This window comes from Myiozetetes cayanensis, unplaced genomic scaffold (assembly GCF_022539395.1).
Source record: "Myiozetetes cayanensis isolate MyiCay16 unplaced genomic scaffold, myiCay2020 scf14, whole genome shotgun sequence".
Lineage (NCBI taxonomy): Eukaryota > Metazoa > Chordata > Aves > Passeriformes > Tyrannidae > Myiozetetes > Myiozetetes cayanensis.
The window spans coordinates 2,250,221-2,265,641 of record NW_026087048.1 but is presented as its reverse complement, the minus strand read 5'-3'; the positions used below and the strand labels follow the sequence as shown (position 1 = coordinate 2,265,641).

General features: G+C 45.9%; 2 protein-coding genes across 5 annotated transcripts in view; one reads left to right on the top strand and one right to left on the bottom strand.

Annotated features, from left to right (window-relative positions):
* The window catches only part of ACSBG1 (acyl-CoA synthetase bubblegum family member 1), a 28,855-nt gene extending 26,213 nt beyond the window's left edge, over window positions 1-2,642 (top strand). For all 4 annotated transcript variants that reach the window (XM_050309388.1, XM_050309387.1, XM_050309386.1 and 1 more), the window contains one exon: window positions 305-2,642. In XM_050309388.1, coding sequence (XP_050165345.1) covers window positions 305-381 — 77 coding nt within the window. In that variant the 3' untranslated portion in view covers window positions 382-2,642. The remainder of the gene's footprint in view (window positions 1-304) is intronic.
* On the bottom strand, window positions 1,474-14,765 carry IDH3A (isocitrate dehydrogenase (NAD(+)) 3 catalytic subunit alpha). The gene is made up of 11 exons (XM_050309390.1): window positions 14,650-14,765; window positions 12,653-12,715; window positions 10,984-11,067; window positions 9,918-10,032; window positions 9,273-9,460; window positions 8,342-8,475; window positions 7,668-7,770; window positions 7,505-7,569; window positions 5,375-5,459; window positions 4,723-4,875; window positions 1,474-3,062 (listed from the first exon to the last, which is right to left on the bottom strand). The coding sequence occupies exons 1-11, from the start codon at window positions 14,674-14,676 to the stop codon at window positions 2,979-2,981; spliced, it is 1,101 nt and encodes a 366-aa protein (XP_050165347.1). The 5' UTR covers window positions 14,677-14,765; the 3' UTR covers window positions 1,474-2,978.
* Window positions 14,766-15,421: the final 656 nt, after the last annotated feature.

Genomic DNA, 15,421 nt, shown 5'->3' with positions numbered 1-15,421 from the left:
CTGAAGCACATCACCAGGCTCTTTGAATGAACTGGGAATTGCTTAAAAGCTTTCAAAAACATCACTATTTTTACTGAAAAAAAGTAGTGGTCAGTTATCTGCAGCTCCCTTTGAGGTTCCCATGCTTGTGTGGAGGCAGCTTTACATACCACGCTGGCTTCTCCCTTTCAGCATTTACCTACACTCAAACTGGGGCATGTGCTTCCCAACAGGCTCTCCAATAAAAACCTTGGGCCCCAAAGCTCCAAGAGGGTGGGAATTTCTGTTCCCATTTCCAGGACTGTGACTCTCTCCCTCTTTTAAGGTCCAACAATGAAGCTGAAACGGCTCTCAGTGCTCGAGAAATACAGGAATGAAGTCGACTCCTTCTATGAAGAGTAGGAAGTCTTTCATCCAAGCATTAAGAGAGATCTGTGAGCAAAAGAAAGTTATTTTCTAATCAAAAGCATTAATGAAGAGTTATGCCTTTTGGGGGTCTGTAGTCTATTGAACCAAACCACTAGAAAGCTGCTGTGTCAGTGTAGTTGTTCCTGATACTCACCTGATCATTTGTCCTCTTTTCACAGAAGCATCTGCAGTGTGTCCATTTTCTAATACTGTTTTTACTTTATGACCTAAATGATTAAAACATCCTTCTGTGTTGTATAAGCTGAGGATAATTAATTCCTCTAGACTGAAAAACAACCATTTTTTTTATATTAGTGATCTTCCATTTTCCTTTTTCCCTGTTGTCCCCGAGGCCATTGCCCGTAGCTCAGGATACATTTTGGTAGCTGGCAGTACTGCTTAATAAAACTGCCAGACCACTCCAGTGAGAATTATTTAAACAAAAAAATAACAACAATCAAAAGGGCTGAATTTTTTTTCTCCTCCTACACAGGAGTTTGTTGTTGTTCACTAACAAAGACATTTCAGAACCTAAAGGCTTCTCTTCCATTTCTGTGAAAACAGCAGCTCATTTCTAAGTCCACGTTGGAATAAGCAGGACTATTTCTCCTAAAAACAGGTAATCAAAAAAGCTGGGGGAATAGCTCCCCAAGCAGTAAATACAGGAGCTCTCCCACAGGAGTGCTGTTTAGAACAGAAGCTCCTTTAAGATTGTTTACAGTGCTTTCCTTTATTGTTGGCGTGGATCTGCACGTGCCAATACTCACATTGTGCCAATTCTGGAGCTGCATTTCTCCTTAGCCCTATGAAAAATAAACCATGTAAGGATAAAGGAAAATAAAAATATGAAAAATAAACCACGTGCAGGGCATGCTGTGTCAGGGGGTGCTGGGAGTGATCCCTGGCAGGAAGCTCCAGCCCCTGCTCCCGAGAGGAAAACGTCATGTGGAACAGGAAACCATATCCATGGAATTTCCATTCCTAGTCTCATCTTGCAGGCTTAGGATTTGCTGCAAGTGTCACTAATCAGCTCAACACACAAGACAAGGTAGCAGCCTAGGATTATAAAAACCAGAACAAGCAAGAGGACTTTGAAAAGTTTATTCTTCCCCGTTTTGTGCGCAACGGTCATTCAGAGGTTCTTTAACAATATTAATCCGAAGGAAAACAAGGAAGCAGCAGCTTGGAAAACACGGAAAGAAACGTTGCCCTATTTATTCACCAAAAGCTCCTCCAACAGGCTGTTAGACTGTCTAAAAAAAGCTGGGCTGCTCACTCTGTAGAGCCACACCAGAAGTCGTTGAATCAGAAACGATGTCACCTCTGAAGCAACCAGCCTAAAACAGTCTAAATAGATGTTACTCCACTTGGTGACTTTCCATGAATAGAATTAAGCTGTAAGAAGCCTGGTTCTGGCAGTAGGGATAATCCTGTGCTGTACTAACGAGTTTTAAAATACACATTTCCTCGCTGGGGGCACCGATGGAAGATACCTTTGGACACACAGGTCAGCATGACTCGTATGACCATCTGCATGGTCATACAGGTGATGGAGGAGGGAGGGAAAAGAGTTGCTTTTGCACCCATTGAGCTTGGTAAGCAAGGGAAAAAAATAAGTCTTGGATCCCCTTGAATAGGGATGAAATGTATTTCTGGAACATAGGCACCAGAGCCAAACAGCTGATCTGCCTTAATCCCTTTAGGATTAGTCCCTTACATTCAGGTGTGAATAAAATTCCCAGTCAATACAGTAGGACACACTGAACAGACTAAGCTACAACACAACGAGCATTCTAGCACAAGTCATGAGATATCTAGGAGTAATCTGCCATGTTAATACTTTCCCTTCACAATATATGGCAGAGGTAATTTTATACAATTTACCCTCATTATAACTCTGTTGGAAAGGGTATTTCAGAGAGGGAAAACTCGTAAGAATTATTGTGCTCTCTCGATTTGAAAAATAACTTTGCTCCAGCATTAATTCTCACCCTTTGCTAGGAAATGGTTGTGGGCTTTTGTAAAGTACACAAGTAGATTAAATCTCTAGAATTTAGTACTTCTTTATTCATGCCTTTGGTGGGTATTTCATCACCAGACTATCTAATGTGGTTTTCTCCTTGCTTTTGACATGAAATTGCTATTTTTAAGTTATTTTATACCCGTTTCTGTTGATGAAGGTCACCTTGTGCTACTGTTAGGCTGAAAACCTTTTCAACTTCAGCAAGACCAATAAAGCAGGTTTTAACCATTAAGGTGCTTTTACATTTCACTAATTCCATTACTGCTTTATATTTGCATAATTTTTCTTTGTGGAAAGTAAAACCCTCTAACTGAAATGGAAAATGGTAGACAGTTACAGTGCCAAGAAAAGAATTCACTTACATAAAAATGTTCACCAGATAGAAAAAAAAAAAAAAAATAAATAAGACAAAGCACTTGGAAAAGTCCACTGAAAGCAGGCACAAGCATCATTTGTAGCCATTTGGACTAAATTTATTAATGGAGAGGCCTTAACTAAAAAGTTTGCTCTCAGGAGATCAGCAAACTCTCTGCATGTGGATGTCGGGTTCGTGCCCTCCGAGGGGAGCTCAGTCCTTGTCCCGCACCCGGCGGCAGATCTCGTCCGTGAACTCCGAGCACTTGGCATTGCCCCCCAGGTCCTTGGTCAGGATCTGAAAGGAAGGAAAAACGGCATCACTGGAATGTTTCAGGGGGATAGTCCTGTCCCTGAATGTGTTCTGGACAGTGAGCAGGGGGCAGGAGTTGTGCAGCCCACGCAGAGTTCATCCCTAAGGATGGCACGGGAACAGAAACTGGGGATCAGCATAAAGCACTTTATTTTATCCAATTTGAACATGATTTTATCTTAACTGCAGGAAGAAAGTGTGTTTGGTCAAAGCTCTATAACGTCCCTTGCCTCCCTAATAGTGTAATTCATTGTTAAATATTTAAGCTTTCAGTAAGAAGTTTAGAAGTAAAATTCCTATATGAAGGCACAGCACTAATTAAGAGTAATTCATAAGGGTCTTTTTTGTTTGTTTGCTTTGTTTTGTTTGTTTGTTTGAAGGAAACCCACCCAGAAAAAGCACACATAACTTATTGCTATGTTAATGATTCTTCAAGTTTGCTTGGTTTAGTTTAGACATGGAAAATGTAGAATTTAAACATCTTTGTCATCAAGTACAACTCCTGTGTGGGAGCATTAAGAGAGTGAAATAAATGTGGGCAACACTGCTGGTCTAACCTAGCTAGATTAAAGCAGGCTGGGAGATAATTTACAATCATTAATTCCCCCCTTACATGACACACACATCTCTTAATTAAATGATTGAAATGATTACAGGAGCACCTCTTTATTCACTTGTAAGTTTAGGTGGGTTTTTTAACACAGGAAGGTAGCTGCAAACAGACCACTTGCAAAGGGATGACAACTTTTGGTTTCAGCTTCCTTGTTATTGTAATTACCAAGCAGCTTCTTGTGGTCCTGCTAAGGTAACTGAACCAGCAGGGCTAACTGCTCATCCTCCTTAACTGCCATCTCCAGATCTTTCCAACTATGTTTTGAAAAGATGCCATCAAAGCAGAGGAGTGAACCAATAATGGTAAGAACACAAATTCAACTCAAATTTCAGAGTATAAGTCCTTCCTCACCCCCCAAATACCCTGAGTCTTAAATCTGGAGCCACTTCCTGCCAAAGGGAAGTCCTATAAAATCTTGAGGGAAAAGGTAAATATTGGATAAAAACTGTTCTTTTGTAGTTCAAAAAGGAGTGAAAGCAGTAAGGAAGAAAAAAAAAGAAAATAACTGAGCTGAAAAAAATAGGAACAAAAGTATCACAGTCAGGACTGGAATGCTATAAACTAAGTGGATGATTAAGGCCTGTGAAAGGCAAGTGAGTGTCCAGATTTAAATACATAAACATTGCCTGTTTTATAAATGTCCTAAGTGAAATGCTACTGGTTACTTAAACCTCTAATCCCTTTCCTGCAAAACACATCTCCAGTTCAAGCTTTTCGAGTTCACAAAGCTGCAGAAATGTGAGATGAGCATTACTGAGACACCAGGAATGCTACAGCCTGTCCCTCATTACTGAGAAGGGCAGGCTTAATACCACCAGAGATAATATAATCACTGTCAGAGAAGGACAGTGGCATAAGAAAATACCACCAAAGACAATATAATCACTGTCAGAGAAGGACAGTGGCACTACTCGTGCAACTCTCCAGCACAGCAGGTCAGCCACCCTTCAGGTGTGCACGTTCTGAGTTCATTTGTGCTGTGGCAGAATCTGATTTTAATTCACTGCATTTATCTGCACCCCCTCCTATTACCTTTCCATCCTTAATGGTGTCAAAGCAAGCTGACTCTATTTTTGTGGCGTGTTTGTGCAGTCCCATGTGACGCAGCATCATCACAGCGCTCAGCAGGAGGGCAGTTGGATTTGCCATGTCTTTGCCTGCAATGTCTGGTGCTGTTCCATGAACCTAGACATAAAAGCAAACCCATCAGTTATGATGTCAATAGGGCTGATTAAAATGTCCTAGGCAGTCCAAGTGTGTGCAAGAAAGCTGACCCAGAAATCCTCGTGGTATTAAAACAGGAGTTACTTTGCAGCGATGCAGTCAGTGGAAAGGAGATAACAAAGGCCAAAACAATTTAGTTCAAAAGCATCAGAAAGGCAGAACTGGGTCACAAATACCTCTGAATTGTGTCCCTTTAAGTTCTGTTTGATAGAGGGTATTTATCTTATGAAAAAGAGGGAAAATAAAGTGTTGGTCAAGAAAAAGGACATGCAAAAAACTTACAAGTGATACACACTTCACCCAGGCTCTCTGGGCAAAGCCTCACCAGCTCCACAGTAAAAACCAGCTTTATGCAGAACTTTGTTAAGTGCCAGTCATGTTGTACAGCATGGAAAGGTTTTAGATTCCCAAGGAGAGACCAAGCAGTTACTGCTGCTCCCCCTTGGAGAACAAAACTCACCGACTCAAAAATGGCCACTCCGTTGGCTCCGATGTTCCCGCTGGGTGTTACTCCCAGGCCCCCGATCAGGCCAGCACACAAGTCACTGAAAGAAACCCCACCCATCAAATGAAAAGAACACAACTTTCTCCATATACCTCTCTGCAAGGTATTAAAATATTTATCTACTGCAACTGGAACTTATTTTATGCACCTACACAGTCTGAGAGTAATACTGAGAATATTACTCTGGTGAGCCCCTTGTGCTCCTAATGAACATCTGAAAATTTTTAGGACTTCCAGCAGAAGGCAATGTAACAAAGGACAATCAAAAGGAAATCCCAAATTCTAGGATGAAGCTGGTAAGACACAGGCACAACAAGAAGGACTAAAAAGCACAGAATATGTGGAGAAGTCTGAAAAACTAGCAAAAAACTGTAACTATCCAGAAATCTTATTTCCTCTGAAGGGGCCACACAACTACTTTTCATATGTGAAGTCCTTCTAAAGAAAGTTGGAAGAATTTTCCTGGGGTAGCTGAATTACCAGTAGTTTTGTAGGGTACTGTGTGTAGCTTAAGGGGCATTTTCCAAGTGACAGCTTGTAAGCCACAAGTCTGACATTAGCACGTCATCAGCCACCTGCATTTGGGTCCCTCCAAAATTAACCTGGGGAAGGACAAACCAGCTGTGCCTGTAGCCATCAGACTGTACCCTCAGAGCTGACCAGACTGACAAACAATGCTCCTAAAACTCAGGTATTTTCACAGATACACATATTGCCTCAGCTCAGCTCAGCAAGGACTGACAAGCACAAAGGTTTGACCTTACAGAACAATATTAAGTTTAATCTGAAAAATAAACCAGTTAGCTTTATAGAGTCTGGGGAAAAAAATGGATACAGTCGAATTTGTCACTGGAAGCACTAAATGCTTCAAGGAAGGAGATTTCCCTCTGTACTTGTTCAGTCCAGGAAACCTGCCTGGCATTATGCTCATGATTTAAAGGATCAGTGATCAATGTGCCCTCTGCCAGGGCAGACTCACATTTACTGCAAATCTTTAGGACTGTAATTTTTTATGGAATTTCTATGAGAATTTTAAAACAGGTGCTACTGAACTGTGTGCAGGGAGTTGCAATAGTACTGATGATGAGACTCATGTGATTTGATCTCTTTTAGTCAACAGCCAAGAGCAGTTGTGAGGGCCCTGGGCACTCCTTACCAATTCTCAAAGCAAGAAGCATTAGCTGGAAGCTGATTTTTTCCTAGAGTGGACAGACAACCTTATCAGAGAGAGGGCAATTTTAAAAGAGCTCCAGAAGCATTTCTTCTTCTCTGTAAGTTACCCCTACATTTATTATCTATACACAAACAGGAGATGGGTTCCAAGATGTAAATAGTCACTGAACTTGTAAACAAATCCTGATTCAGGCTGTTTTCTCAGTGTCTCCTTAGAGGTGCAAGGAGATGCCGTGTTTTGTTACACACTTACAAATTCAGATTAGACACTTCATTTGACACACAGTATTGGATGGAATTTACACTCCTACCTGAACATTTTACAGAATGGAAAATGAAAATGTCTGCTGGTGGATTTTGCCTTCAAGAGACCAAGCTCCTCCAGCATTCACGTTATTCAAATATGAAATTTAATTTGGAGGTAAGGAAAAACCACAATACATAAAAGAAGAGCTGGTAGGATATTAAGAGACCACACATTTGGTTCTTCAGTGACTCTGTAGAATCATTTACCTGTAGCTCTCTGTACACATCACGATCCCACAGTCACCCTACAAAATCTATTTTCCCTAATCTCTAACCAAACATTCTTGATTGCAATGTAAGCCATTAAATTCTCCACACCTTTGGAGAAATTTCTCTACTGCCCCATCTGAACAATATTCACAGACTCCATAAGCAGCAACTCTCTTTTAAATAAATAGCACATTCTCATCCTATAGCCCCACCCAACAATATATTAATAACTGAAGGGTAATAATACCATCCTTTCTTCCCATTTCAAGTCTGGTTTATGAAGTTTTAGACTCTGGATGCACAGATCACCCATCTGGCTTGCACATAACCTCAGTGACTGCTGGGAAAGTATCAATATTTTACGTGTTGGGTTAGTTCAAATTAGGATCTCCATACCTGAGGATGTCACCGTACAAGTTTGGCATAACAAGCACATCAAATTGTGATGGATCTTGAACCATCTAGAAGGAAGGATATTGTCATTAAGGGTAAGAATTTAAACAAACAAACAAAAATAACCCCAAAACACCGACCAAAATTAAAATATGTAAATACTCACATTCAGACACACAGTATCCAGATACATTTCATTAAATTTAATATCTTTACAGTTTTCTGCTGCCTCCCTGCATTTTCTCAAGAAAAGCCCATCAGACATTCTCCTGCAATTAGATAAGCAGGAGAACATTGCAGTTATTGTAAGCAAGCAGTACTCAAGGTAAAGAAAACTGCATAAATATACATAATATTGTAAATATATTCCAGAGAAGTTATGCCCTTTAAATTTCCTCCTAAAACATTTTTGTGCCAATAGTTTAACAGCCATACACATTCATTGTCAGAAAGCCTTCTATTCCTTTACTGAAGGCTCAGTGGATTTGTAAAGGTGGTGTCTAATATCACAGGTATTATGACTAAGTTCAGTGGGAAGTGGCTTGGAAACTGTAAAAGACACTAGCAGCCACTTTCATCCTCAGTTTTTAAATTAATTCTCCATGTTTAAAAAGAGCTTTGCATGAAAGGATTCCTAAAAACTTGCTAATAAGTACATCAGTACACCATTACTGCACCCTATCAACACTGGGTCAGTACTGCCCATTTCACTTAGGAGGCATTTACTTCACTTGCTTCCCATTTTACTTCCTCCCAGTGGCATCAATGGAAGTCCCACATTTGAGCAAGACTTAATGCACATTGTTATTTAGTTCTGCTCAAAGAGCACTGAGGACATACATGATATTTGCCTTGTGCACGGCAGTGACGTGGCTCCTCTGATTGTTCCTGGCGTACTCGAAAGCAAACTCCGCAATCCTCTTGCTGGCTCCCTCTGTGATCAGCTTGATGCTCTGCACGACCCCATCGACAATCTGTGAGACAGATTACGTGGGTATGAACGTGTAAGATCATTCTTCGAGTCAATGGTATGAGGGGGAGTAGAGTTTTAACGGGGCAGCGTGCTGAGGGGGCAGCGTTCTGAGGGGGCAGAGTGCTGAGGGGGCAGAGAGCTGAGGGGGCAGCGTTCTGAGGGGGCAGCGTTCTGAGGGGGCAGCGTTCTGAGGGGGCAGAGGGCTGAGGGAACAGAGCGCTGAGGGAACAGAGGGCTGAGGGAACAGAGGGCTGAGGGAACAGAGGGCTGAGGGAACAGAGGGCTGAGGGAACAGAGGGCTGAGGAACAGAGGGCTGAGGAACAGAGGGCTGAGGGACAGAGGCTGAGGGAACAGAGGGCTGAGGGAACAGAGGGCTGAGGGAACAGAGGGCTGAGGGAACAGAGGGCTGAGGGAACAGAGGGCTGAGGGAACAGAGGGCTGAGGGAACAGAGGGCTGAGGGAACAGAGGGCTGAGGGGGCAGAGCGCTGAGGGGGCAGAGCGCTGAGGGAACAGAGCGCTGAGGGGGCAGAGTGCTGAGGGAGTAGAATGCTGAGGGGGCAGAGTGCTGAGGGGGCAGAGCGCTGAGGGGGCAGCGTTCTGAGGGGGCAGCGTTCTGAGGGGGCAGAGTGCTGAGGGGACAGCGTGCTGAAGGAGTAGAGTTCTGAGGGAGGTAGTCCCAACACTGCATTTCACAGGGAAAGTGCCAAACAAAAAACACCCTGAGCGCCTCTGGGGTGGACCAAGTTCCCCTCCCTGGCACAGGCAGGCCCGGGAAGGCAGCCCTGGCAGCACGTACCACGTGCTCGATGCCGCTGTACTCGCCCTCCGTGTTCTCGCGGATGGTGACGATGTTGACATCCGTGTAGGGGGTTTTGTAGCCCTCGATGGACACGCAGGGCCGCACGTTGGCGTAGAGGTCGAAGGTTCTGCGCAGCAGCAGGTTCATGGAGGGGTGCCCTGCAGCAATGGGGGTCTTCAAAGGCCCTGGATGAAAAAATACATGCCTGGATTTGGAAGTTGAAACTCTGGGTAAAGTGAGCTCTTGGAGAGGATCTCCAAATTCCCGTTTAACCCTTCTGTGAAATGCCACGGGAACTCTCTGTGCTCTTAAGTGCTGCACAGGGACATCAATCAGCTGTTTAAAGGCCACACTGCAATCCTTACATGGAACAGGAGATTTTACAACAGGTTTTCACTGAAAACACTATATATAAAGATACTGCTCATTAGGAATGTAGTTATTGCATACTCTTGTGTATCTCAGAAACACCTTCTGCAGAGTCCAAAGGTTGGAATGCAGTAATACCCACCTTCAGCTATGAGAATATCAAAATTATGGCTTGGAAATGAAGGGCTGTTTCAGATGAAAAACTTTGGCTTTAAATCAGGCTCATGATAAAACCAACAGTATTTAATATCTGTGTATTAACCCCTAAAATACCTTTTAATCCCATTTTGTTTTTATCCATGGATTCTTTGGCATCTGGAGGTATCATCCACTTCCCTCCTGGTCCTTGGATAGCTGTAACATTCCTTTCTTCCCACTGAATAGGAGCCTAAACACATATACTCATTGTTAACCTAAATGGCATGACTTTTGCTTCAAGTTTTAACTTTCCTTTCATATAAAGGTGCATTAGGAATTTTGTCCAGGTCTTCATAAAACAATTTTTCTCTGGTGAGCGAAAGCAAGCATGAGATATTTAAACTAAAGCAGTTTTAAAAAAAAGGTAAATAAGGGAAAATGAAATGGTATGAGCAGCACATCATCATAAACTTGATTCCCACAATGCCCCCTTGGTGTCATATACACAGGAATGGTTAGAATTGCAAGACAGGTGCTATTTCTTTCAAGTTTTTAGAGCTGGTGAGTTCTTTGTATACAAGAGACAACATCTGAAAACTGAATTCATTGAGAACTCATCATCTCTCCTGCCTGGAAAACAGGACATGACACAGCTATGTATCTGCTATCTAACTGAAAAGCTGCCTGAAGAGCTCTATTTCCTTTCAAGGAAACTTGACAAATTCTGGTGAAGTTCCTCAGGTGGGCAGGACCAGAGTTCCTGGATACAGTGAGTTTTCCTATCACTTCAATTAATGTGTTTGGCAGTGCAGCAGTTTGATTCCTAAAAGTAAGCCAGTCCTTTCACACACCCTTTCACCTGCACTGGAAGTCACAGTCAATGAAAGAACATTTCTCTTGCTCTTATCAGGATTACTACATCAACCAGATGATACACTGAGTTCATATTCCCCAAAATTAGGCACAGCATTTGCTCTCAACTCTCTGCTTTTCTGCCAGGTAACAGTTTGAAGCCCTGCCTTGATATCACATTCCTGTCTTTTATTACCTGCAGCTTCAAACTCTATTCTCAAGTAGTTTTAACAGCTTAAATATGCCTTTATCTTTGGAAGCTAAAGGGAAAACTTTTTAAACATGCCTAGTTAGTATCTGTTGTTGTAGTTAAACCTACAGTGCTTACAGCAAGACAAATTGGACTTACTTTGGCAGCATCAAAGATCTTCATGACAGCAGCAGAAATCTCAGGTCCTATGCCATCTCCTGGGATTAAAGTTACTGTTTGTACCTAGGGAAAGAAATACCAGTAGTACAACAAATGAATGTTTGTTTTCTGCACAGAAAACGTTTTCATGTGTTGTAGGAACCAAGTGACTCTGAGAAAACAGGAGAAATGTTCAGTTGCCAAATATTCACTATGAAGTGAGAATGACTCCCTTGCTTTCAGAGGGACTGTGAAAATGTTTTGAGAGAACTGTTTGAAAGTTTGCCTGCTATCTATTCCTATTTCAAAACAGAGGCTGAATGTGAAAGGCAGGTTCCTGCTCAGGACTCCTTGCAATAAATGATCTCAGCGTGGTTTCTGTGGAAGTCTGAAGAGGAGGGGGTATTCCCTGGAGATGGAATGTGCCTCCAGCATTACCAACACCCTGTGTAACACTGACACATGCTACAAAAGATTGAGGCATAGGAAAAGCTGCATTCATCTTAAAAAAAAAAAAAAAAGAAAAAAAAAAAGGGTCATGCCAATGGAAACTTCTCAAGTGACCTAAAAACCTCAGACCTGTTTTTGACAATACCAGCTTATTTTCCTCCCATGTTCTTAGTCCTGGTTCTTTCATTGCACAGCTCAGGCTCAATGAGTAACAGGGGAAGAAAGTATTCTGCTTTGATGAAAAAGAGAAGTTATGATCACTATTCTGAGGTGCAAGCCCCAGCTCTTTTTGCTTTATTTACACAGTCCCAACAGTTTTGCATGGGCTCATTATTACCTACAAAAAAGGTAGCTCAGACACAGCACTATTTGCAAAACCACAGATAGAATCAACTCACAAGATACATTTCCACCTTTCTCCACACAAAATATTCAGGATTTCAATACATGCTGGCTGATTGTTTCAACTCATTTGAGCCAGACAAATTCACTGTGCATGACAAAAAAAACCCCAGAGCTTTGTTACTACAGGACTCCACCTGAGCTAAGTGTGGTATGAACAGAGCCAGAGGTTCTGTTTCTTCTAATTCTGATTCTTTTTGTACAAAGCTTGTAATTAGAAGCCCCAGCTCCTCTTTAAAATTAAATCCTGCCTAAAGGTACTTGCAGCAGTGCTGAGCCCTGCTCCTGCCTCCACTGGGAAAAAAAAAAAGGCCCATGGGCACTTCCAACACAGACACATAAAGAAGAGAAAACAGCTGTTGGGAAATACACAATCCACGTCTAAGATACTTTAAAGAGGACCTTGAAAAGGCAGAATTTTAGATGCAAGGCGTTCTAAAAGCAGCAGTAAAGTAAATCTAGTGCTTAGAGGGGAGTCTGCAAAAGAAAGAAAATGAGAAGCTTCTCAACAATCTTTCTGGTTTGCCCAATATTTGCTCGCTCCCAGAGGAATTTCAGAAGACTGGCTTATTTGGTGAGAACTCTTCATGCCACTTGTATCTTTTGCCAGAGCCTCTTGTATTATCAGTCACACTTAATATGCAATTGCCAATGACAGTGATTGACCAGTGTAAATCCAGGATGGTATTAAGAGCACGTTATGCTCACTTGTTTGGGCCTTATTTTTTTCAGGAATATAAAAATAACACCAAAATTTCCAAACCCCTGTTATTGAGAAACTTCATGAAAGAAAAAAAAATGGGACTATTATACTCACAGCATTACCAAAACTTCTGGTCACCTTTTTTTGGTTTTTGAAAGCACCTAGCAACCGAGAAACCTGCAGAAAATAGAAAGCAAAAAGATGCTATTTTACTGCACAAACAGGACATTGAAATGCTAACAATACTGCAGCGAATCTGCACTTGAAAAACCGTATTGCTTTAAATTTCCTATCTCGAACCAGTATAAAAATCCAAGTGAAACAAGAGTAGCCAGTGCTTTGCCAAGTTGCTGCCTAACACTGCGTGCACCGAGTATTCTTAGCACAAGGTGAGCCCGGGACAGCCCGGCGTGCCTGGGGTGAGGGGAAGGCCCTGCACCATCGCTGGAGTCTGCAAGCAAACCTGCAGTGACTCTTGACTCCATATGCTAAGGACTGGGATTTGTGGAGGGCAAAGGGAAAAGGGAAACACTCGGTTGGCAGCAGTTGGGTGGAAGCATCTTCATGCGTTTGAGTGACGTTTCCAAAACTACTTTGCACCAGTGTCACTTCCTCCATTCAAAACGCGGTGAATTTTGTTCTTCCACCTCCTGCAGCTGCGTGTTTTGTACTGTTGCCTTCTGCAGGCCTGATGGGTTTTAAAAAGCATCACTGAAAGGCACGTTAAAGACAAAATTCACCATAGCAACAAGTCTGGAAAGCGTAGTCAAAGAATGGCACTTTCTAACATCTGAATATTCTGACCTGGCATTAAGCTTCAAGACTGGGATGGTATCTAAGCTCGAGCTCTTGTCTAGCTGAACATCATGGACAAAATTCCCAACCTGCAGAAAAATCACGGCCTCCCGGTCTCACCATCCTTTCTAGGACTACTGATGGCTCTGTGGCTTAAGAGCCAGAAGGCTTCTATTTGTAAACAGATGCTCCTTCAGCTCTGCCACATCACATGTGCAGGCTGTCTGCAGCTATCAGCTACAAAGGAATCTGACAATTCTCTCCTGTCCCGTTTGTATTTGTTATTTCTCACCTTTACTGACACAGCGTACAGTGAAAGGCTCAAACTACACTGGCACCAACAGAAACAACTACAAACAACACAATTCTCGAGTAAATTGTAAGGAATGCTGTGGGACAAGTAACTTAAGCTAGATCTATTTTTACTTGTAGCCCCACATGAGATGCCCAAGGTCACTGCCACGGGCAAGCAGTGCCTGCCACATGGCTGAGGAAGCAGCTGGAGCCACTAAATGAAAACGTGAAGTTCACTCCACAGCGTAAGGGTCCTCATGGTACAGTTCCCGCACCTAGAGCCGGGATTCACATTCCAAAATAGCCCTGGGAGGGAACAGCGTGTCCTTTCAGAAATCACGGGCCTGGTACGTTATACTGAAGTTCAACATTGATAAGAGTAACAAAGGGTCGGGCCGAAGGAAATCGATCGTGTCACGTGTCGCGATCAGCTCCTGACAGTTCCTCCTCATTTGAGCAGGCAGGTTAAGCGGGGCGGCCTCAATGACTTTGCCCCTCTCAGGCCGTCATTTAAAGGCTCAACAGAAACCCCACTGGCTCGAGGCACAAAGCAGCATCCCCGCGCCGGGGGCCGCGCTCAGAGCGGCCCGGAGCCGGCGAGCCCCGAGCGGAGCCGTGGGGGCGCAGAGCCCCCGGTCCGCTCCCCGCGCCGCTGTCCCCGCTGTGCCCGCAGTGCGCGGGCCGGGGGCTCCCCGCGGTTCGCAGCCCGCGCTGCCCGAGCCCCGCCGCGGGAGCGCCCCGCGCCCGTGACCTCTACGGCGCGACCTCCCCGCAGGCCGCGGAGCCGCCGCGGCGCCCCCGGCCCGCCCGGCAACGGCCCCGCGGCGCCTCCCGCCGCCCGGGCAGCGCGGACACACGCACGGAACCCCCCGCCGCGGGGCCGCCCGCCGGCACCGGCCCTTCGGCCCCGGGAGCGCCGCCAGGGCCCGGCGGCACCGCGACCTTGCGGCTCCGCCTGGGGCACCGGCCAAGGTCAGGGGCGCGCCCCGGGCAGGGCCCGGCCCGGCCCGTCCCCCGCCTACCGTGGGCATCCACGCGGCCGCGGCCATGACGCGCCCGGGCTCCGCGGCTGCCGAGGGCCCTCCGCTCCGCGCCCGCCGCCAGACCGGAACCGGCGCGCGGGGAGCGCCGGCCCCGCCCCGCCCCGCCGGGGGAGCCCCGCCCCGGGCCCGCCGCTGCCGCAGCGCCCGCGGGCACGCAGCGCTCGCGCGGGTGGGCCGTTAGTCCGGCAGCCCTCAGCTCCTGCCCGCGGTTCCTCAGTCCTCGCCCGCGGCTGATCCGCTCCTGCCCCCGGGCCCTCAGCTCCTGCCCCCGGGCCCTCAGCTCCTGCCCCCGGGCCCTCAGCTCCTGCCCCCGGGCCCTCAGCTCCTGCCCGCGGGCCCTCAGCTCCTGCCCGCGGGCCTCAGCTCCTGCCCCGGGCCTCAGCTCCTGCCCTCGGGCCCTCAGCTCCTGCCCCGGGCCCTCAGCTCCTGCCCGCGGGCCCTCAGCTCCTGCCCGCGGGCCCTCAGCTCCTGCCCGGGGCCCTCAGCTCCTGCCCGGGGCCCTCAGCTCCTGCCCCGGGCCCTCAGCTCCTGCGGCTCCTGCGGCTCCTGCCCCCGGGCCCTCAGCCCTCGCCCGATCCTCAGCTCCTGCCCCCGGCTGATCCGCTCCCGCCGCCGCTGCCCCAGGCGGTCCGAGCCTCCTCCGCCTGGCTCAGCCCCCGCTGCCGGCGGGGCGGGAGGTGCCGGGGCCGCCGGAGGCCGCGGGAGCCCCCGGGGCGGTGTCTGAGGAGGCACCGCTGCGGCATCGCCGAAC